The sequence below is a fragment of the Gymnodraco acuticeps genome, unplaced genomic scaffold (assembly GCF_902827175.1).
Source record: "Gymnodraco acuticeps unplaced genomic scaffold, fGymAcu1.1, whole genome shotgun sequence".
NCBI lineage: Eukaryota > Metazoa > Chordata > Actinopteri > Perciformes > Bathydraconidae > Gymnodraco > Gymnodraco acuticeps.
Genome location: NW_022989843.1, coordinates 2,946,607 through 2,970,993, shown reverse-complemented (window position 1 = coordinate 2,970,993; position 24,387 = coordinate 2,946,607). Strand labels below are relative to the sequence as shown.

Here is a 24,387-nt window from a genome sequence, read left to right as displayed (position 1 = left end):
TTGAAGTCAATTAGGATCAATATTTTCATACTGTAGTCAAATTTCTGTCATATAACACATTTGAGGAACTTTGTTATAATTGTTTGGTTCCAGTATTTTATCACATATCGGTTGGAAATAAAGAACTACATTCTTTGTGTGGGGAACTGTTTCTACTAAAATGATTTCTATGTCGTCTTTTCTATTACAGGCGTTCCACTTTTCTCAGTTTGCCAATTCAGGAGGAGGGGGAGGGGGAGTAAGTTTTGCAGATCTGAGTCCCCCCTCAGACTCGAATGCCCCCTCAAAGCGCTCAAAGAAAGTGTTCACCCCCCTGGAGCAGCAAGTGATCCAGCTGAAACAGCAGCACCCGGACGCATTGTTGGCTGTGGAGTGTGGATACAAGTACAGGTTCTTTGGAGAGGATGCAGAGGTGAGAACTGCATCTGTGTTATTATGTGGGTGCAAGGTTTAAGATATGCCTGAATACATTTTTCTAGAACATTCAAAACATTAACTAACATTATAAAAAGAATGTAAAAAAAAGTACAGTGCTGAAGTTATGTCAAAGACATCTAATGTATCTTGTTGCAGAGATATCTACTGCAATTAGCATGCTAATCAGCTAGCCCCAGCCCTTCCTGTCTTGTAATACCACTTGTTCCTCTATAGGCAATATTGAGTTGCTGTAGTGTCAGTCTCAAACATATACACATATCTCACTGTGTGAAAGTCATGTTTCATGTGGTACTGTAGATATTTGTTTCAATGCAGGTTATAGGATATTTCCAGGTAATGGTAATTGTCAGGGAATAATTTCACCCTACATGTTTACCTTTTGCCAACCTTGAGCAGCCGTTATCTCCCATAAGGAGGGGCTGCTCTAGCAAGTTGTTACCAGTTTATGACCGGGCAACTCTGTCAGAGATAGTTATTGTTGTGGGACACCTGGAACACATCCTTCTCTGGGGGTAGATGACCCCGAGCCATAAGCGAACAAATGTGATTCAGTGTCCTCAGCTGTTTAGTCTATCTATTGAAGAATGTTGATTATTACACTCAGAACTAGTTAAAACTTGGAACTACAGGAGGGTTCTTCAGAATTGATGTGGCATCTCAACCGTGTGGCCAAACCGCGGCCCGTGACATGTCTCCGGCCGAAGCTCCAAATAAACCGTGTCAGTGTTTGCCATCAAAGCTCCAGCTCTCCTCGTGTCTCTCTGAGTCCTGACTCCAATTGCTTCAGAAGTTTCCCTCACAGTAATATCCTTTGAAAGGGTGTCCATGTCTAAACTTTTGTGTTTTTATTATTATTATTTCTGTAGACCTTTATAAACATCTTACTTAAAAAAAAATTAAAAAATCATGTGTAACTTGGTTGAGTAGTGGCTGTACATTGTGTTTTATATTTGTATCTGATTATTACTGATTTGTGATTCTCAGACAATAAAATGTAACTTGTAATCATGCCATTTTAATCCTCCATTTCCATCACTTTTAACTCTAAGCTCAAATTGTATATGCTCAACGCAACGTGGCCTCCTTCATCTAAAATCCATGACAGATATAATCTTTGTTTGTTTGAGCAGATTGCTGCAAAGGAGCTGAATATCTTCTGTCACCTGGATCATAACTTCATGACGTGCAGCATCCCGACACACCGTCTGTTTGTTCACGTCCGACGGTTGGTGTCCCATGGACACAAGGTATGAAATATATCTTGCGTATATTTCCTATATAGTAGCTGTTTAGAGTTACGTTGTTTCTCAATATTATTGTCCTTATTTTATAGGTTGGTGTGGTAAAGCAGACTGAGACGTCTGCAATCAAGGCCTCAGGAGCCAATAAGAGCGCTCTCTTCGCTCGTCAGCTGAGCGCTCTGTACACCAAGTCCACTCTGGTGGGAGAGGGTATCCTTACAGACCGTGAATATCTGTGTGTGTGTGTCCTTGAAGCAGCTTTTTATGTCTCTGTCTTTCTAAAGTGGTGTCCTTGACAGTTTTTCTGAGATGTGAACCCGGTGTGCAGTCTGGGGGCTGTGGAGGGGGGGGTCTGTGGTGACGTGGTGTCGGACCCCCCTGACAGCTTCCTGCTGTGTATCAGTGAGAGCTGGGAGAAGAAGCAGCTCACTGTGGGGCTGGTGGTGAGTCTGATCAGTTCGTATTCATAAAAACTACAGATGCTCTCAGGCAAGGAGCTGAATCAGGTTCTTCAGTTTAAAGCAAATTCATATTTATAGTTTATGTAAAAATAAGAGAAAGTTTTCATCTATATTTTGTACACATTCTTTTGTTTATTTTTATGTAAAGGGTTTGAAATACCACTTATAATGTCATCTAATTTCAACATCTCTGTAGTCATCAAGGAGGCTTGGTCCATGCGGAGAGAACATTCAATATGATAATGTATGGCCTTCAATGTAATCATATCTTGATTAAATGATATATGGAGATAAACAAGAAGGCCTATATCGGCATAGACTAATTAGGCCATATGACCCGGACACAACAGTAATAATAAATAAATAATTGTCAGCAGTCAGAGATTATTTCAAATCTGCTCTTAATCAGCTCTCCCCTGAACATCTGTGGTCTTTGACTTACATTTGAGGAAGTGTTATCCCTTCCCTTGAATCAACTGGATTAGCCAAAAGCAGATGTTTTTAATTTCCTATTTTATTAAGAATTAATTTCACTTTGTTTCCAAGATAACGTTTCTAGATTTGTAACTATATCACAAAATACCATAATGGTAATATAAGATTCTTTAGCCCTGCGCTGATATCGAGAATAAAGTGTTGCAAGAACATTTAAAAAACAAGGTAATGTCTATCACAGCCGGTTGTAAAACGTGAACTTTGAGTACAAGCTGTACGTCTTTAACAAGAGCAGAAGGAAAGCATGAGTGTGTGCATTCAGTTTGTGTTTGTGTTTGCAGGCAGTCCAGCCCAGCACAGGTGACGTGTTACTGGATTGTTTTCCTGATGATGCGTCTCGCTCCGAGCTGGAGGGTCGTGTCCTGAAGATCAACCCTGTGGAGATCCTGGTGCCCTCTGACCTCTCAGAGCAGACTCACAGACTCCTGCAGAGCATCGCTGCCACCAGGTAATCTGCTGTCAGGCCACTAGAGGGCAGTCTGCTCCCATTTACATTACATGTCACTTGTTAGACGCTTTTATCCAAAGCGACTTACATACATTCAATACTGTGGGCAATCCCCACAGGAGCAATTTAGGGTAAAGTGTCTTGTCCAAGGACACAGCGGAATGTTGACTGCAGCGGGATTCGAATCAGTGCACCTGTGATCCGAAGATCAGCACACTAACCACTGAGCCCCATCCTCCCTGTTTAGTACAGGACAGTATGTTCTCTGTGGTTTTAAATGTGTGTGTATTTGTGAGTTAGAGTTTGAGGGATTGTGTTCAGTTTTCCCCTCGGCAGGTAGACAGTTTCTATCTCCATCTCTCTGGGCTTATTTAGAGGTTATGGACCACAACAACCAGGCTTTATCTATTTTAAAAGTTCATAAAGTGATCTTCCTCGCAAACGGACGTTTTTATGATACTTGCTTTACAAATAAAGATTATTGCAAGATAAAGCATTTAGCTTATTTCATTGGTCAAATGTGTATAAATGTTAATACAAGTTGGCTGGTGGCCCTGAAGGCCCCAGCAGGCTTTAGTAATGATACATTGTTTTTTCAAAATAAATAAATGCTATTTTTCAAACTGCAGCTGGTGGATTGTCCTATGGAGCAATCAATAGATATATATGGGTCTACAAATTAATCCTTCTTTTACAATCTGCACAACATTTACCATTTGAAATACATACAGGTGAATATTTTTGAATAAAGTTAACATTTTAGGCACAGTGTAAACAGCTTCATGTCCATCCAGGGTAAAATGTTCTATATCTATAAACTGATAGGATAAACAGTTTTAGTTTTTCTATATGTCTTGTGCAGATTAGCTTGTTTTTGGCAGTTTTTCATATGGACATTTTATTTATCCTGCATGTAGATACAGCACAAACCTCACATAGCCAGCTGGAAAACCGAATCAGGGGGGGTTACTACTTATAGTTTTACCTTTATCCCAATGTTTTGTTCAATGTTTTACCCCAACTACTCCACTTCAACTCTGCTTTATATAGTAGCTGCTCCTTTAAAGCACATAGCTAAAAAGTTCACATTCTCATTGTCGGTCCGAATGATTTCAGACATTTGGCAGTCAAATCCATCCAGTGATAACGAGAATATACGCAAACCAGGTACAACAGGGAGTTGTGAGCTGTTGTTACAACCGACGCGCCGATGCAAAAACAGACCTCAATATAATGAATGTAGGCTCCAGTGTTGACCAAGATACCAAACAGAGCTAAACCGTGCGTTTTCTTTTCACCGGCTGACTCACACGGTCAGCAACAGTGACTTTTGAGCTGATGAATTCCAGAAACCTGTTGCCTCTCATTGTGCCGCCATTCAGATCCTCTTTGCTGACAGTCTGCACCCAGCATGTTCACACCAGCAGGGACGGGCTCCTCTGGAGGCTGCCTGTGATTGCATTATGTTCTGAAAATGAAACGAGGGAGTGGGAGGCAGTGGATTAGATTAGAGGGGAATAGTTAGATAAATGGGAAGGATCTCTGCCACTTTTTGTCTTTGACTCCTTGAATGTGCACATATCTCCTTATTCACCTTTTCTTTTTATTCCGGTGGCTTCTTTTTTTCCCTCTTTGTTTAAATTCAATTCTAGAAAATGTGGTTCATTTGTATTCATTCCTCTCGGTCTTTCTCTCTCCCCCTCCTCATTTCCTCAGCCGTCTGTGTTGAGTGATTATAGCGGAGATGGGCCTGTAAAGGCCATTCCAATTATTGTGTTTGAACAGCACTGCTCTCTAGCGTTGTGCTCATCAGAGACAAGACTCTTCTCAATTTGCAGCCTGTATCATACAAATACAGGGCAGCTCGGTCTGTTCTGCTCGGATAGAAAATTCACCACATTTATATTCACACAAGCCTGTTACAGATCACCATTACTGTAGACCTTTCACAATATTCTTCGAGGTGATTTTCTTTCCTCAATGATTTTTTTTTATTCATCCGGCTGAAATGAATGACACTTTAAATGCATAAATTATTTGGAAATAGATGTTTTGCAATGACACATTATATTGCTGTTAATCCCACCCATTAAAAAATCTTAAAGCAAGAGCCACCCAGGCGATTTAGAAGAGGGGTTTTTGTGGCTGCTGACGTTAGCTTCACAGCCTCCGTGTCTCTGGGGTTGGCTTACGAGAAGCGCCCCCTAGCAACGGGATGTATGTGTGTCCATGGAGAGGCAGGTAATGAGTCCCTGGGAGGATGGGAGTATCTTGGTGCAATATTACTTTACTTATTCTCAGCCTGGAGTCATGAGTCAGGATGAGAGCAGTGACATCGAGAGCTGAATGAATGATGCTGTCAACACAAAGGCTCTTGCTCTTTAAGATTTTAAGTCGATCACAGACACTCCGACACACAAAACATAATTTGTGTTTGATGTCTGTATGGATTTAAACGGCAACTCAGGGCTTTGTATTCACCCTACAGAAATAGATACTAATCGAGCACCTTGATCTGTTTTGCACATTAACCTCTGCCTCTAACATCTCTGCCTTAACCTTTAACATCACTGCTTATGATTGATCACCATCACGAAGGCAAACAAAACAAAACAAATGTCTTATTGTTAAGAACCCACCTCTTCACATCTGCAGTGACACACTAAACCCAGAAAACTAAAAATGTAACATATTTTTCTCATTTGCCTTTTGTTTTGGAATTGTTTTTATTTTGCAAGATTTTGAGATATTTGTGTCAGAGGTATGTTTCTCCACCAGTACAATGGAGGTGGATGGAGCTAATTTGAGCTTATTGTTGAAAACTGGTGTTTGAAAATCATACAAATATCTGCAAAACTTGCCTTCCCATCCACTACACTCTGTTCTGTGTTTAGTGCTATTAGAGTAAACATGTGAAACATTGTAAACATGATTCCTTTTTAACATCAGCATTATAGCATCCTCTTTGTGACCATGTTAGCTTGCGGTTTTTGTCATTAAACTCAAAATACAGTTGCATCAATGCTTCTCTATATTTGAAAGACTATGGTTTAGAGAGAAATGTCTTGAGATATCTTGAATTAGCGCAATATAGATATAAATTAACTTGGCTACCTTAGCACAGCTGGATCCCATGGCTGTTGTGTCATGTCATTCAATATCTTCAAGGAACAAAAAAAATAGGGGCGGAAAGCAACATAAAATAATCTAAACGCCACTTACCAGAAGCGCCGAGCATGTGTTTCCTGGTTATTTAAGGGTACATTTTGACAAATTGGTGGCATAAACTTGAATGAGATTTGTTGTTTCCTGGGGCCTCTCAGGGTTTTGCAGGATGCCACATAACACTGCGCTGTGTCCCTGGATCGATAGCAGCAATTGTCGCTGTTCTCGTAAACCCCATAATATGGTTGAATTGACTGCTTAAATGATTAATGGTCGTGTTTGCACTGAGGGCACAATATGCGGTCTATTGATCACTAACATGCAATCTTTGCTCCCAGTCTTACCAGTGACTGAAGTGAGAGATAATGATTCTTCTGTGTGTGTGTGTGTTTGTGTGTATGTATGTTTGTGTGTGAGTTTAAGCATTAGGAAGTGGAAGAAAGAAAATGCTCCAGCAGCACTGTGTTCAAAGCCACGTGTTTGCCTTGGTTGCCCTGGCAACAACAGCGGACAAAGCAACCGAGTCCTTGAAAGCAGCAACGCCGAGCAAGTGAATGGAGAAACCGGGAGATGCAGGGAAAGTGTGTGTGTGTGTGTGTGTGTATCCACTGAATGTGGTTGAACAAAAGGATGGCTGGAACATGCAGTGCTTCTGTGTCTAATTTACCTCACAGACAGGAAAATGATCAGATATCAGAGGTTGTGTTTCCTTCATCTACTCATCTGTACAGTCACAAGCACAACTTAAATCTATGCTGTCCTGTTGTCCTCCTGCAGCGCTCAGGCTGATGACCGAGTGAGAGTTGAGAAGAGGGACAGCGCTCAGTTTGAGTTCGCCTCAGCCATGAACACAGCCACAGAGTTCTACTGCCACGCCCAGGAGAAAGGTGTGTTTGTACCTCTGGGTGCTTTTTGGTTCAAAATCCTTGACTCTATATAACCCTCAGTTACTCACATACTCTCAATGAGAGCAAGACAGCCATTCAGCTCTCACACGCTGGATGTGTGTAAGGAGTGTGCCTGTGACTCATGGCTGTTTTATCTGTGACATGTTTGTGTTTCTCTATCCTTCAGGCTCTCGCTCTCTCTCGAGTGTAGCATCCTTGGAGAGCCCAGTGATCTGCTGTCTGGGGCCCCTCATCCAGTACCTCCAAGAATTCAACTTAGAGAGAGTTCTTAGAAGTGAAAGGTATTTGCACACTCAGCAATGCAGGTTATTATTTGCTAAGAAATCCTTGGTAGAGCTGAAACGATTAGACAGTTCATTGACTAGGTGATTGTCTTCTTTAACTGCTGCTGCCTAACTTGGCCAGGACTCTTGAGAAGAGAGAGAAAGAGGTTTTTAATCACAATGAGATCTTCCTGGTTAAATAAAGGTTGAATAAAATAAAATGAAATGTTTTAAATTGTATATTTTTATGTATTGTTCCAGTCACTCATAGATAGATAGGTAAACTTTGCTGCTTTTCTTTGTTATGCATACTTTTAAACTGAATCTCCTTGGGTTTTGGACTTTCATTGACTTAACTTACAGTATATATTTCAAAAACGTAATAGATAGGGAAAATAATATATATACCACAATGTTTTTCTAAACTTATTTCAGACTTGATTTAATATCCATATTTTCTCCTTTATACCTGTACAACATTTTGGGGTGACCTCCATTTACAATCCAAGAAGAAAGAGCAGTTACTTTTTCCTAAAATTGCTCTGATTTAAGTTAAAGAAAGCTATTTTAACATTCTAGTCTTCACTATTAAACATACATTGTATTGCTACATGGATGATTATATCATGCAGCTGTATTTAAATATGATTTATTGCTCCACGCAGCTCATTTCGGCGTCTGTCCTGTGAGTCGGAGGGTATGATCCTTGGTGCGGCCACCCTCAGGAACCTGGAGATCCTAAACAATCAGGTGAAGACACATCTCTGTTGGCAGTCAGTGTAATGAAGGGGTCGAGTCAGTCAGGATTATAAATGGTTCACACGGCAACATACTTTATAATCCTCTTGTGTATAATTACTAAGCAGAAACATCCACACTTTGTCTCTAGCTGGTAACGACAAATGTGCTTTTTTTTTTAATTAAGTTGGCTAAAGCATGACTGTTTTCAGGTCTTAATTCAGGTTTCTAATGTGTTATGGAAAGGCATGAAAGAGCACCTCAAAGGTCAGTCAGTTGCATACATTTAAGCTCTCAATGCAATTCAAATCATTACAATGTTAATTTGTCTTTTAACCCTCATGGGGGTTTGTGGTTTTGTAAAATGTTTTTACAAATATTCAATGTATTCCTGTGTACTCTATCCCCGTCACAATGAATTAACCCCATATCTGGCATTGTCCCAATTTTGAAATTTGTCCAATATTGATGTCATTCCCCTCAGCCTTAGCTGTGCTTTGTGTTTTTTGGCTGATGAGCAGATGTTAGCAATGTAACATGCTAAACTAAGAAGAGAACAAGTTAACAGAATACCTGCTAAACATTAGAGTGTTAATAAAAATAGTCATATGAAGCATTTTACTATGCTAAAGTCAGCATTCAGACAGAAAGGCATTTATGTGTTTTGTTTGTGTCTCTAATCAAGTAAGGTCAAGTCTGTAGGGACTATGAGTTCAGTTGTGCTCTCTTTCTGACGATTGCCTATACACTGAAAGTTAATGCTGAGACAAAAACGTAATGTTTGTATCCATGCCTGAAACAAAGGCACCAAAGGTACACAAACAAACGTTTTGTTCATTGAAATAAGTAGAAATAGTTTACTGGAATGTTTCACCGAGCCTGTATATTAAAAAAAAGGAAGGAATACAAAGTACTTTAGACATCGGTATTTTGTATAAAGTACATTAGTGTGTCTAGCTGCTTTAAGTGAATCATTCAAATGCCTACTGTGTGCATCACAAATGACATATTGCAGTGTTGAGTTCATTTTGACATAGAAGTCAGATGTTCCTCTGTAATTGTTGTTTCTAATTTGGGTTGTGTGCAGAGTTTTGGCTCAATGAGCCCAATTTCTAAACAAGTATAAATATAAAATATGCAGGTCTATTGATCTGGCTAGAGCAAGGTCATGAAAGACAGCTGAACAGGTGCATGTCAGGAATCATTTACTGTAGAGCTGTAGTATTTAACAAACTTCAACATGATGTTTGTAACATTTACCTCAGTAAAAAAAGCCTGGAGAGTAGAGAGAGTTTTCCATTTTTATCAAGCTTTTAGCACACGGGTGTTGACAGCCGCCTAGCTAGAAATGTCATGCAGCTTACCGGCTGGATGGCCACCTTCCAGTGCAAATACTTTTTATATGTCAAGACTGTCCACATGATGTCTGTACACGTTGAAAAAATTAGCTGCCAGCGTCGTTGCACACTGTAATGTAATGGATAAGTTAAATTGTCGTTTCTCCGATCACAAGAAAATGTTCAGTGACTGTTCAGACTTGCGTGGGCGACGGCTCAAAAGTTCAGCACGACTCTGCTGCTGTGGCATGTTTGTCACACATGGAGTTCAAGCTGAGTTCAAACCTCCTCACCTGGCTGCTTAAGGCTTCCCTCATATCTATTACTTCATGTTATTATCCTTCCTGTGTCACAGTCAAATGAAGTCGTCTGTTTTGTGTTTGTGTCCGGTCTTTGGGTGACAGACAGATGGCGGGCTGAAGGGCAGTCTGTTGTGGGTGTTGGACCATACTCTCACTTCATTTGGGAAGAGACTGATGAGGAATTGGGTGAGCCAGCCCCTCACAGACCCACAGTGAGTACAGGAGACCCTCTGTCCTCTAAAGGAGCTTATCTAGGGTTGACATTCAGTTTCACAGAGCCCCAAAATAAATCTGAACTCTAGGATTTTGTTATCCTAGTGCTTTTTTCCTATGCTTTCACTGAAAGAATAGTCCTGAGCAACAGATGTGAAAGACTACAATGTTTATCATCTTCACTGGTGTAGGTTAAAAGTAATGTGTATTGTAGTAGTGTAAGACAATATCAATCCACTTAGGTGTTGTGATATTGTGTTATTGTTTTATGTTTTGAGATACTGAATTGATTCTCAAAACAGAATAATAACACATTTTGTTTTAGTTAATAGTTAACATGCAAACATTTGTTGTAGACGGTAGCTCAGTATGTTAAAAAAATGCTATGATTTTGATGTTACAGGGATTTAAACAAATACAAATGCAGATTCCACTATGCTGTTTGCAACACACTTTTTATTCGGATTGAATGCATATGGCCTGTTTTTTTAATTACCACAATATATGCTTAGCGTATTGTAATATAATGAATCGTAACCCCTGTATCTTGATATAAATAAATATTGACAGATTTTTTCCAATACACAGCCTATATATATATATACAGTATATATAGTATTGTATATTGACAATATAACATTGTATGCAATCATTTTAGGTTTAATTACCTGGAACGACATGTCTTTGAGTCACTTCTGCATTATTGAGCTCCAATAGCAAATGTCTTAATTTGAGAAAAATATGAATATCCCTATCATTATGATTAAAATGATTGTGACATGAATGCAGCATTAGTCCAAAGCTGTTTACCATCCTTTGAATAATTCCTTTAATTAAAAGTCAGTGTAGCACAAGGATGTTCTAGAGAACTTAAGACAGCGTTCATCATCTGAACATTTACTTATTGTTCAACCAGTTGAGCAGTGTTTCTTAAAAGAGGAACAACTGCTCTGCGAAAACCCTTAAAAAATGTTCAGGGGGTGATGTCATTAAATAAAAATACAAAAATCTCTGAGTTAATTTATTGCAGTGCCGTTCCACTTCTCTTCTCTGCAACGTAATTCTATTATCCATATTTGGATATTGTGTTGGTATTTTGTGTGTGTGTGTTTGTCCCTCTCCCTCCCACAGTGCAGGGATTACTGTTGGGGATTGGGCACTGCCCTCAGATTATACAGATAGCTCCTCTACAGAATTTAAACATGTATAAAACCCAGATTACACGCAGTCACACGAAATCCAAGGCACACACGGCACACACGGCAGCAGCACATGACAACTAAGCCTTACTTTATCTGCTTTTTTCAGTACATTTTTCCAACTATGTTTTTCATAATATTAATTTGTAACCTTTGTGTCTTTGGTACAATGACACTTTCCAGGTTATGTGCCATTTGGATACAAGTTAAATAAATGTTTTTTAACACCAAATACTATTTCTTGAAAAATACAAAAATGTTGCCTAGGTTATTATTTTTCTTAAAGTCATAAACACATTAAATACTACAGTAATACACATTTAATCCATCTCCAGAAAAGATAACCTAAAGATACTGTAATCGCTACATTCAAAGCTGGTTGGCTTCAATTAGTTCAGGAAACATGAACATCATTTGTGAAGTTAATTGCTCTAAACTCAAAGTTACACTGCCTTTCAATCAAGTCTAATTCAGCTCCCCAAAATGAGATCTGCTGATTGATTGATGAACATGTTTATATCTTTGACTATTTGAATTCAATCTTTTCTATCAACTCTCTGATTTTGTGTCTGATCTGCCTCTCTCCTTTCCTTCTGTCTTTTCCCTCATGCACAGGTCTCTCTCAGAGAGGCAGGATGCTGTGCAGGAGATCCTGGAGTCGCCCTCCCTCACTCTAAGTTCCATCAAATCCCTGCTGTCACATCTGCCCGATTTGGAAAGAGGCATCTGTAGCATTTACCACAAAAAGGTAAAATGCAATAAAAGGAACACACTCATCTTTGGTTATCATTAACACAGCATCTGTTGGCGTAGTGACACAGATTAAAACCGTTAGAGAAAAAGATCACAACTACAAAAATCTGGCAAAGGCATCAAGAAGAGCAGACCTCCTTTTCCTGGACGTTATGCATAAAAATGAAAACCAATAAAATGTTCTCTCCCCGACTCCGTCACCCCCTTTTTCTCTTTCTCTTGCTCTCTATCTCTCTCTTTTTATGACTTTTATCTTGATTAACAGCAGAGAGCAGTCACCTCATTGGCACTTACCTGATTGTCTGACACAATCTCATTTCCCATCGGATCCATTTTTGAAATGTCAGATGGCTCTTGTGTGTGTATGTCTGTGTGATGAGAGTGTGTGTGATGAGAGGGTCACTTTGATCTGAGCTCATGTTCAACTCTTCTGGCTCCTTTTAATATATTGTTAAAAGAAAACGATCAAATGAGAACACACACACACCCACACACACACACACACACACACACACACACACACACAGAGGGGCCTTGATTGTCATTTAGCCCATGTGTAGATAGATGTGTCTGTGTGTAATGGTCTGTGTCTCTATGGCTCCATTGACATAATGGGAGGGAGGGCATGCTCCTAGTCTCCAGTCGCTCTCTAGGTTCATAAAAGAGCATCTCGGGGGGCTGCTGACATGGGGGACCATTAGAACTGCAGCATGTGATTAATGCCATAAACCACTGTCAGTGTGACGCCCATTAACCTTTCAGCACTTGGTACGATACTCTGAAGTCACTAATGGCCATTTGAAGTCGATAAAATCGGAAATATTAGCTATGTTCTGAGCATTGATTAAACATTACCTTGATTGTATCGTAAGTCATATTCGGTTTTATGTTTAAAGCTGCAACATTGATGCAAAAGAGACAAAGCTACTATGTTTGAGATAAAGGACAGCTGTGTTTCTTATGTTGTGGATTGTCAGCAATCACTAGAAGAGTTGAAATACAGACAAAATTAAATAAATATTTAGTACCTTTGGTCATCGCCTTTTTATAAGGAGCAGTCTGCACTTTTAATCCAATATACTTTTTGTCAAATTGAGCCAATCTTTCTCCAGAATCACATACTCCACCTTTAAAGTTTCCAATAACAAATATGTCTTGTTGGAATATCTTAAATGATGAAAGACATCAATAACTTTGAAAAGTTCAGACTAAATCTTGTAGATGCATTTGAGTGACATTTGTCTCACATATGTAATGCAGTGAATGGCTGCGATTTTAGCTTTTTCTAAAGACTTGCAGACTGTGCTGCTGCTAATGATAGTGTCTCTCAGAGCGTTGGCTGTAATAGGTCGTCTCTCTTTAAGCTTTGCTGCCAGACCCATCGCTGACGAGAGATCTAATCTTTCTGGCTTGCAGACTCCCCCAGTAACACAACACACACAATCATTCACAGAGGGAAACAGAACAAAATTGCTAGTGTTTTGTTGGAGAATAAAGATGCTATTTCCAATATATAGTCATTTTTTCCAACCACGACCAAAGATTGCTCAAACATTTATCTTCATCAAAAGTAATGCATAACTGTGTGTGTTCCAGTGTTCCACGCAGGAGTTTTACCTCATTAGCAGTGGTCTCTCCCGCCTGGGGCTGGAACTGCACGCCTTGCTCCCAGCTATCCAATCACAGATAAGCTCTGTGCTCCTCCGAGGCCTCCTATTGGACACTCCTGACCTGCTGGCTCCCGCCCACAGCCACCTCAAGGTGCTCAATGAAAAGGCTGCCAAGTGAGTATCCAGCAGCATGAAACAAAAGTATTTGTTAGTGAAAGAGGAGGGACAAAGTACTTTGCATGAGCAGCAATACAAAAGTATTGAGATAATACAGAAAACCAATGGCCTTAAACAAAACACTTTCATTTATAAGTGATGCATTGTTAGAGCAGATAACTTACTGTTGCTTAACAAAGTTTTGTGTGAAAGTCTTAAAGGTCCCATGTCATGGCCATTTCTACTGATCATATCAAATATCAAATCGGCAGAGCTGCAGCTGAGAAAAGATTGTGTGTGTGTGTGTGTGTGAGGAACGTAACGGCTCCGCGGACGTAACGTAACGGCTCCTTACGTTACGTTACGTCACTATACCCAAATACGTCACTATACCCAGGAAGAAAACAATGGAAAAAGAGAAATCTCCAACGAGGCGTTCTGGGGCAGCATAGACAGGCCTTTTCTGTGTTAGAGTTTTACTCGCTACAGGCTGTACTTTGAGGGTTTGTGACTCTGCAGACCGTTTACATGAATAAAAACCTTCATAAGACACAAGGGGACGGGTAATAACCGGAAAAGCATGACATGGGACCTTTTAAGCTTTTGAATGATCCTTTTAAATCCAGGCTGAAGACTTTTCTTTTTGTCGCTGCTTTTAATTGAACTATTCATATCTTAGACTGCACTGTAACTTTTATCCATGTACTTTTTCTTTTAATGTTTAATTGAACTATTTATATCTTAGACTGCACTGTAACTTTTATCCATGTATTTTTTCTTTTAATGTTTATTTTATTAGCTTTTCTTTTTAATGACTGATTTTAAATGCCATTTTCTTAATGTCTTTCATTTTTTGTAAAGCACTTTGAATTGCCTTGTGTTGAAAAGTGCTATATAAATAAACTTGCCTTGCCTTAACAAATGGCGATGGTCAATCAGGACAATACATTTTATTTAATTGCCTTTTTGCATTGAGGATTAATCTATACATTTAAAGGAGAAATTATGCTAGAACATTATATAGAACATGTACATGCTTCAATTAAATACAAATGAAAAAAACTTTGTTTCTTAAAGATGTTTTAAATAAAAAAAACGAATTCTCTGTAAATGGAGGAATTGGTCTATTTGCCTCTTCTAAATTGGACTGATTTTATTTAATCGCTAACTCCATAAAGTTTGATTGCTAAACACTTTTGTATATGGGTAAATCTATAATTAGTTTTATCAAGGTATGTGAAAATCTGAAAAACATCAAAGTACCAACACTGCTGAAGAGGTGGACTGACCAAAATGTTTAATGTCTTAGAAACTCTCCGGTATTGTGTGTCTATCCTGCTAAACATGCGTACTATTAACTGTTACTGCTGTCACATTTGGATTCTGTTTTTCTGTATTTGTGGAGGTCGGGGAATAAGACAGAGCTGTTCTCAGATCTTTCCGGCTTCCCAGTGCTGCAGGAGAGGAGGGAGCAGATCCAGACTGTCATCAACGAGATTCAAGACCACCGCAAAGAAGTCCGACTGATGCTGAAGACCCCGGCACTCGACTACACGAGCGTCTCCGGACAGGAGGTACGGCCTGTGTGTGTTTGAGTCTGAGAGTGACAGACAGGTGGGAGGAGAGGGATTTGGGTGGAAGACTGAGTCACAGAGATGATCTGATGTCTGTGTTTGTGTGTTTGTATCACTGTGTGTGTGTGTGTGTGTGTCGGTTTTAATCAAGAATGGCGCATTATTTTGACCGTCTGCTCCCGCCTTATTTATCAAAGTCTTCCTCATCCTCCTCTTCCTCCTTTGCCCTCAGTTTCTGATTGAGGTGAAGAACTTGCGGTCGTCCACTGTTCCACCTGACTGGGTTAAAATCAGCAGGTGAGCTCACTGTTGCAACACACATATGCGCACACACAAACATAACTGGGATGGACACACAGTCACTATCACTTTTATCAGTTTTTTTAAATTAAATGATAGTGGTATTTGCTTCTTGGTGTAGGACTAAACATAAATCACAGTTTTATTGAAACCATAATAAGTGCAATATTTGTTGAAGGTCAAATATGTGTCAATATATCTTTAGTGACTAAGGCATTGTGGTGCTGCAGAGATGCCAATGTTGACATATCTTATACAAACTAAAGAAAATATATCATTCATTTGGTACACTAAAAACACACTATGATTGCTTTCATATTAAGTATATTCTTTTATGTAAATAAATATAATGTTACATTGTGAATCATATTGCAATATCAATCCAAGGAACTGCAATCCTATATTATTTCACTCCTTTGTACAATAATGACAAGATGACATCTGTATTCAGAAAGCAATGAGCAGAGTGGAACTGATGGCTCCTATTCATTTCAATGAGAAACCGTTAACCACTCACAAATCCTTAATAAGGATCAAGAAAATGGTGGATCATTTATGTCTTCAGGCAATGGTCAAAATAAATAAATGGAAAATAGATTCTATGCGTTCTTTCGTGTTAGGGCAGCCCACAGCTCAAAACAAAACGGGTAACATCTGGTGTAAAAAAACTTTAAACCCTTTTATATTGTATTCTCTGCTCCTCTCTCCTCTGCAGCACCAAGGCAGTCGGCAGGTATCACTCCCCTCTCCTGGTGGAGCGCTACAAGAAGCTGCTGCAGCTCCGAGAGCAGCTGCTGCTGGACTGCCAGAAGGAGTGGACCAATTTTCTCGAGTATGACACAAAAACAGCTGAACCCAATCTCAAATGAAAAACTGTTAGAGAGGCCTGCACATCTCTCAGCTGGACACAATTATTTTTTTCATGGTCAAGTGCATCAACAGTCTGCTCAGAACATAGTATGCACTTACCTTAAATTACACTTGAAAACTCTCTCTCTCTCTCTCTCTCTCTCTCTCTCTCTCTCTCTCTCTCTCTCTCTGCAGTCAGTTTGGGGAGCACTATCACACCATGAAAAGAGCTATTAGTCACCTAGCAACCATGGATTGTCTCTTCTCATTGGCTGAGGTGGCTAAACAAGGGGACTATTGCAGGTGATGTCCTCTCATGACGACTGTAAATACTGGTGTGAGAGATTGTATTTGTGTGTGTGTGTGTTTGAGTTTGTGTGTGGGACATTGTGTGTGTGTGGGTGTCCTGTGTCGTGTCCTATAGTCTCAGACAGGCTGTGTGTGGGAGTGTGCACCAGGCACAGCAGCGTGCTCAGCCAAAACGCCAACATCTCTCCCACTCACTCACAAACAAACACACACACACATACACACACACACACACACACACACACACACACACACACACACACACACACACACCCTTGCACTATGTCTTCTTCGATACATTTGGCCATCTCTAGACATGTTTGTGTGAATGTGTTTATTGCATTCAGGCCTGATGTGTGTGAAGGTCAGCGGCAGATTATGATCAGGGATGGACGACATCCAGCGATTGACTTACTGATGGGAGACCACAACCAGTATGTGCCTAACCTCACCGAACTACAGGTACACTAAAGTTTTAAAGAGAAAAATTAAAAGCAACCTGCGGATGGAAGCAAATCAGAATCCAGTAATATGGCAATAATTGGTGCCTTGATGCAGATGATTAGGGCGAGCAGCAAACAAACAGGAGGCTCTTAAAGAGATGTTTAGAACACACACACACACACACACACACACACACACACACACACACACACACACACACACACACGCAGTCCCATTCGTAGTGCTTTGAACAAAGTTGAGCCAAAGCACATAGATGTTTGTTTGCTCACTAACCCATTGAGGCAGCTCTGTAACAAAGTTGTAACAGTACTAACTCACACACACATAAATGCACACTCACATACAGACTTGCATGGCACTACACACACTTCCTCGCACAGAGTGGGTGTAGGTTAATTTTGCAACAGAAGCACAAGCCAATGGGAAGTAGCCAAGCTTTTCGATCCACCCACCTCCTCAGCTGTGCAGGACAGCATGCACATATCTTATTCTGTCTCTCCTCTTGCCTTCTGTCTATGTCACTGTGGTTACTCCTCTCCTCTCCTCTTCTACAGGGGGATGGCAGGAGGACTATGATAATCACGGGTCCTAATATGGGGGGTAAGAGCTCCTACATCCGGCAGGTGGCTCTGATCTGTGTGATGGCTCAGATGGGCTCCTATGTCCCGGCCTGTGAGGCCCGCCTGGGCATGCTGGACGGCGTTTACACCAGGTATGAACACAAGCACAATCTACCTGTGAAATCTTAGGAGTTACACCTGGGTAAGGTTGATTTGGACCTTCTTGGTCACATATTACATGATGAAGAAGTCATGTTGAAATGTAATTTAGTGGGAATGCTGACACAGCATTCCAACTATCTGTTATGCTACGCACAAAATTCTTTATTATTCCGCCGGGTTATTTTGCGCCAATTCTCCTCCCACATTGAACATCTGAAGTTACCTACTGTAACTCCAGCTTCTATGAGTATTGGCGTAGCCCTCTAAGGCTATCGCTATTGGGTAATCCCCCTGCGCACCCGCGCAGCACTGAAACACTTGTAGTCCACGCCCACCCGCAAGGTGGGCCCCACCCTCGGGCTCCCTTCCGGTATAAATAGGAAGGAGGCCCGACAATCTGCTCCCATACAAAATAACTTTTCTTCAGCTATTCGTGGAGCCAGTGGGGCCCAGCACTTAGAGGGCTACGCCAATACTCATAGAAGCTGGAGTTACAGTAGGTAACTTCAGTTTTATTTCGTATATGGCTTCGCCCTCTAAGGCTATCGCTATTGGGTTAAGGGCGAAGCATGATGTAGTCTGCGCCCCACTGGGTCCGCCCGGTACTAGAAGCACAGACACACCTGCTCAGATAATAACCCATGCCTATTACGCCATGCGTAATGGCGCATCACCGTCCCTGGAATATAGCATAACATGAATATTTTTCCATGAGGGGACGAAGGCTGGGAACAATACATACCTGCCGCTGTGAAAAAGTAGAGACGGAGGTCATACTTTGCCCAGTGACAAAAAGAGGGGGAACAGCAGCTCTCTGCGTGCAGACAGGTAGGAGAGCGCACAGCTGGATCCCTGACGTCACTCACTCTGACAAGACACTCCGTACAGGGTGTGTCAGAGAGGAATGGGAGACATCCCTCAAATACAATTGAATAAATGAACAGGGGGAAGACCAAGATACAGCAGTGCAAATGTCTTCCACTGACATTCCCCCGTGCAAAGCCGTGGAGGAGGACATTCCTCTGGTGGAGTGCGCATTGATGTTTTCCGGGGGATCCACCCCAGAGGAGACATATGCCTGTGACACAGCCTCACACAGCCAGTGTGACACCTTTGGCATAAAAGCCGGGTTAGGGCGTAAAACAGCTGAACTGCCATCTCCTTGGATCTGGAGACATCACGGAGCCACAGAGAGAGCAGACAAATCACTCACCCTTCTCGCTGATAGAGCCAAAAGTAATACTACTTTGGCTGACAACAGTTTAAGGGGAACCTGGTCTAAAGGTTCAAATGGGGCTTTGCTTAGTGCGCGTAACACCAAAGCCAAATCCCACTGAGGCGCCAGTGTGCGTGACACAGGTCTGAGTCTTCATACTCCTCGCATAACACGGCTGCTGCGAGCCCTTCTGTTCAATTCGCCGGGAATATACATTGCTCTGATGGAGAGCAACGTGTGTGCGCGCCCAGAACAGCAGCCGCCTGGCTGCGTTCAGAAGCTGCACAGATTGTACTCCTCCCTGGCGATGGAGGTAGGCTGCTTCCATAACCGTGGCCTGTTGTCTGTGCGAATCAACACATGTTTGATTGTACAGCAACGGGGCGACTCCCCTGTTCTTTTCCGAGATTTAGAAAATAGCGGGAGTAAAAACCGCGCAAGACACTGTTCCTGGGATGACAGGAGTGTTTCTTGTATCCCATGGAACTGCTGGGGGGGAGAGGCTTCTCTGTGATGTGCCGTAATGGTCGTCATGGTGACGAGCCACGCCATCGCCCTGGCCGCCGCTGCCCGTGAGGCGAAAGGGCTGCGAGGGAGTTTCCACACGCTGCATTTCACTCCGTCTCTCATCATGAGGCGCGTACACGCCCAGGGGATGAGTGGTGTGTGTATGCTGTCCACACGAGGCGTTATAACGGTGCTCGTGGGTTTATTATGACCGTGTGTAGGAGGCATATCTGGGACAGAGGAATGCCGCAAGCTCTGCAGTTTATTAACCAATAGGTTAAAAACAGCAGGCTTCTGCAGCGAATGAACCACCTCTGGAGTGTCCCCCTGTTGGAAGAGACCCAAGGGGATCATCACATGACCAGCTGGCGCCAACGCCGAGCAGCTGCGTCACGGAGAGGGCTGTGCGGGTTGTGACACGCCGGAGGAGAGCTGTCAATTTCTCCACTCGCTGCCGCGAGAGCCGCGCTCTCATGCTGGCTGAGTTTATTTCCACTCCCAGAAAAACGATTGTCTGAGAGGAAAGAGGACAGCTCTTCTTCCAATTTATTATGAAACCCAGGCTTTGACGGATGTGATACGAGATGTACCGTCTGTAAAGCGACTTCCTCCCTGGAGCGAGCCAGCAAATAGCAGGTCGTCCAGAGAAAACCACACTCTCATCCCTCCTCTGTGTAGTGGCTCCAGCCTTCTCTACACAAAAATGCGAGGAGCCAGGAAATATCCGAACCGCAGACGATTGTCTGGTCTGATATTCCCTGAAATGAGAAACGCAGGAATGTCCTGTGTTTCGGGATGATGGGTACGTGGAAGTATGCATCCTTCAGGTGGAAGTGAACCAGTCGTCCTGGTGAACACATTCCAGCACCTGTTTGATCGTCAGCATGTGGAATACTGACAGATCAAGGATGTCTCATTCCCCCAGTCTTTTTCGGGATTGGAAAAATAACGGGAGTAAAAAACCCTGATTTTCCTCCCTTTGAGGAACCCTGGAAATATCCTCTTTCAACAGGAGTTCCAGCAGCTCTGAATGGAGCGCAAGACTGTTCCTGGGATAACAGGAGTGTTTCCTGTATCCCATTGAACTGTGGGGTGGGAGAGGCAAACTGCAGGGTGTACCCTCTGCTTGATCAGCCTGCTCATCCATCTGTCCATCAGACACACGCGCTGCCACTCCGAGAAACACTCTGAGAGCGGGCGCACATGCTCGAGATGTTCTGTGGTCGTCATGGCGACGAGCCACGCCAGGGAGCCTCCACACGCTGCGTTTCACTCCGGCTGTCATCATGAGGCGCGTACACGCTCAGGGGATGAGTGGAGGTGTGTGCAGTGCTGTCCACATGAGGCGTTATAACGGCGCTCATGGGTTTATTATGACCGTGTGTAGGAGGCGTATCTCGGACAGAGGAATTCCGCGAGCTCTGCGGGTTGCCCGAGAGGAGACGGGTACAGTGTGTGCATGCTACCTGCTGGTTTAGAGCCGCATACGCGTGCTCTGACCCCAGGCAGGATTCGCATACTGGCTCATTATGAACCCAGAGCCACATGAGGGACAATCTCTCACACAATTGTTGCTCATGTTTACTCTGCAATTGAAGTGTCTCTTGTGCTTCAGTAACTGTGTGCTGAAGAAAAGAGGGAGCAGATTGTCAGGCCTCCTTCCTATTTATACCGGAAGGGAGCCCGAGGGTGGGGCCCACCTTGCGGGTGGGCGTGGACTACAAGTGTTTCAGTGCTGCGCGGGTGCGCAGGGGGATTACCCAATAGCGATAGCCTTAGAGGGCGAAGCCATATACGAAATGGAACGCAGAAACTCCGTTCAAACATCAAAACATTCAGCTCGGTCGGGAATCAATGGCTATTACTTTTATCATTCATAGCTTTCATAATTCCAGAGATACATCCCATTTTTAACATGGAAGTCAATGGAGAAACTCTTCAGACTTCTACAATCTTCATGCAACTTCAACTGCTAACTACTCCTTTTTCAACTGCTAACTGCGCCTTCATACTTTCACTCAGAACCATCACCATGGAAACCTTTGATCTCTGGACACGTCGTTAGCTCAAATATAAACACCTGTGTCATGGAACACGATGATGTCATAACTCCAACTGACATGCTCAGAGCACCAGACTTTAGATAGTGGTTAACGGTCCTGCCCTCAACAGCTCTACGTCAATTATGGGCTGTCAATGCATCATATGCCGTTTCCATGGAAACGCATCCCTCTTCATAAAAGACGATGTCGCTATAACTCCTATGAAATTGTTCAAAAAGTGCTCAAACTTCACATGTATGCTAACAGTCCAGCCGTGAAGACATCTACGGGACAGTTTTGAGATTTCTTCAAATGACGTTGCCATGGCGACACAATGCTCACCATGAAACACGGTTTTCTCAAATCTTCAGTGAAAATGCTCCAAACGGCCCAAAACTTCACAGGTTTGGTAACGATGCAGCCATCAACGCATCTAAGCGTATTATGGGATTTCATCAAATGCCGTTGGCATGGTGACAGATCATTCACCATTAAGTTAGTTCAAAAGTTTGCAGTTCAAATAGTCTGCTGCTTTTCCAAGCCTTTTTACTTTCTTTTCTTCTCTTATCACACATTCAAGCTCCCAGAGTTCATGTATAATTTCAATATAAATTATTCACTTTCTTCTTACACATTACATTTCAGCATAGCAGTTAAGCGTCAGCTTTTCAGCATAAAGCATTCCCACTAGCAATTTCTTCAGGAATTGCATTCTCTAGTTGTATCTATTAAGACTGTCTTGGAGTGCCTTGGAAACATTCCTTATCTTAGCATCATTACAGTTCTATATTGACCAAACCTGAGTTGGTGTTTGTGGTAAAAGTGACTTTCAATTTCGAATATAAAAAACTACAAGGTTTTCCAACAACTTTGAATTCTTCCTTTGCATTAAAAATTTACTTTTAAGAAAATTCAACCGCAAAAACACTGTCCCAAAAAGTTTTTGATAGATATTACAGTGAACACATTTTAATGGAACTACTTTCCTCTGAAGAACTTCTGACACAGTGTTAACTTTATTCTTATTTCTTTTGATAGTTTGGTTGAATACACTTCACTATGAATCCTTAAGCCGCTGAATTGGCTTCATGAGGCAGAGTGCATTTCACAGAAACATGATCAATGAGCAATCACTTGATGCAGTTGAACAAAAAAACAAGCACAGCCTGCTTGTATTTTCTAGATGACAAAAACTTTTATGTTTATTTTTCTGGCAAGCATGTTAAAGATGAGACAATCATACGTTATTAAATGGTTAGAAACAGATTTAAAAGAATACATAAAGCACATAAAGTGACACAACGAGCCACTGCATGTTTTTCATTTTACTCATAAACGGGTACACAAACGCTCCCAGGAAGTGATGAGTTGCTGAGCTTCCAGCTTTGTCTCCGCCAACAGGAAGACCACAAAAGTGACCATGACAACGCAATTCAGATCATCTTTATTAGTGCAATTAAACAAAAATAGGTTGCTTGAGAAAACCTTAGGCCAACAAAAAAATCACACTTTTCCCCAAAACACCTCATTCACCTTGTTTCACCTTCATCGTCTGTGACAGGGTCGGGTTTATTCCTAGGACTGAGAATAATCCCTTCTAATCCCATTGTGTTCCTCCGCACACAGGAAGAGGTGTGTGAGGAAAAAAAAGATTAGCAAGAGCCGTTTGACAAGGCCAGCGCTATTGTTCTCTCATAGTTCTGTACGCTGCAGCTCTCCCTATCGTAGGAACTGTGGGACAATAAGGCTTTGTTGGAGGAGGTATTTTTTTCCCTGATGATGATTGTCCTCATTATGATGAGAGTAGCAGTTAGCTCTGCATGTAGTTTTCAGTTATAGTGAGGAACACAAGCCAATGTAATGTATGGTGTCTGTTATTCTGCTGCTGCAGCACTATGTGATTAGACCTAATGGCTTGCAGATGTGTGTAATCGTCTTTTCTGTGGGTTTAAGCATGTTCTTACGTATTAACCCAGTAGGTGCCAAAGACATGTCAGCACACCACAAGAGCGTGTGTGTTTTAAGGGTAATTAACCTAAAACTTGGAAATCTACTAATCGTACTACATATAGTTTATCATCCTGTAACCTAGAAGCAAAATATGTAGATATTCAAACTGATTCAAAATAATCAAAATCATGTCATTTGTCACAGAATAGTGGTCAAGTACTTACAAAGCCTTACATCACGTAGCACCTCAGCGACTGCCTTTCTTTTTATGTTCCAACAAGAACCCTTAGATCCTCCACTGCCCTGCTTTTAGAAATCCCAAGAGTATCACAAGAGAGATCTGGATCTCCGCAGATCTTAGAACAGCAAACTCCCTTGAAATCTTTAAAAGCAAAATAAAAAGCTATCTTTTTAATATGGCTTTTAATTTGGGTTAACTTTCAATTCCCACTGGTATCACCAGTTCCTTCAGCAGGAAATCACATCTTTTAGTAGCATTGCGCACAAAATCTGAGAGAAAATCTGTTTAAATTGATCTGATTTGTCTGGCTGTGTTATGCCTTTTACATGGCCATTTGATAGAAAGAAGTGGAGACAGAGAGATCTACGAGTTACTTGCAACACAGTTCTTGAACTAAGTATTTATTGAGGATGTTGGGTAGCTCTACTGTACATCACTAGGGTGCCCCAACTAAGGTGCTTTTAGAACAGGATATCTCAGATCAG

The 24,387-nt window shown here is 41.7% G+C and overlaps 1 protein-coding gene across 2 annotated transcripts in view; it reads left to right on the top strand.

The window, feature by feature from the left end:
• msh3 (mutS homolog 3 (E. coli)) overlaps window positions 1-24,387 on the top strand; it is a 42,903-nt gene that overhangs the window by 2,602 nt on the left and 15,914 nt on the right. For both annotated transcript variants that reach the window (XM_034238152.1, XM_034238160.1), the window contains 17 exons: window positions 191-412; window positions 1,569-1,685; window positions 1,772-1,889; window positions 1,989-2,122; window positions 2,917-3,083; window positions 7,026-7,135; window positions 7,323-7,437; window positions 8,085-8,169; window positions 9,899-10,008; window positions 11,824-11,956; window positions 13,558-13,745; window positions 15,133-15,301; window positions 15,534-15,598; window positions 16,317-16,433; window positions 16,646-16,753; window positions 17,107-17,221; window positions 17,779-17,936. In XM_034238152.1, the coding sequence (XP_034094043.1) occupies window positions 191-412; window positions 1,569-1,685; window positions 1,772-1,889; window positions 1,989-2,122; window positions 2,917-3,083; window positions 7,026-7,135; window positions 7,323-7,437; window positions 8,085-8,169; window positions 9,899-10,008; window positions 11,824-11,956; window positions 13,558-13,745; window positions 15,133-15,301; window positions 15,534-15,598; window positions 16,317-16,433; window positions 16,646-16,753; window positions 17,107-17,221; window positions 17,779-17,936 (2,231 nt within the window). The remainder of the gene's footprint in view (window positions 1-190; window positions 413-1,568; window positions 1,686-1,771; window positions 1,890-1,988; window positions 2,123-2,916; window positions 3,084-7,025; window positions 7,136-7,322; window positions 7,438-8,084; window positions 8,170-9,898; window positions 10,009-11,823; window positions 11,957-13,557; window positions 13,746-15,132; window positions 15,302-15,533; window positions 15,599-16,316; window positions 16,434-16,645; window positions 16,754-17,106; window positions 17,222-17,778; window positions 17,937-24,387) is intronic.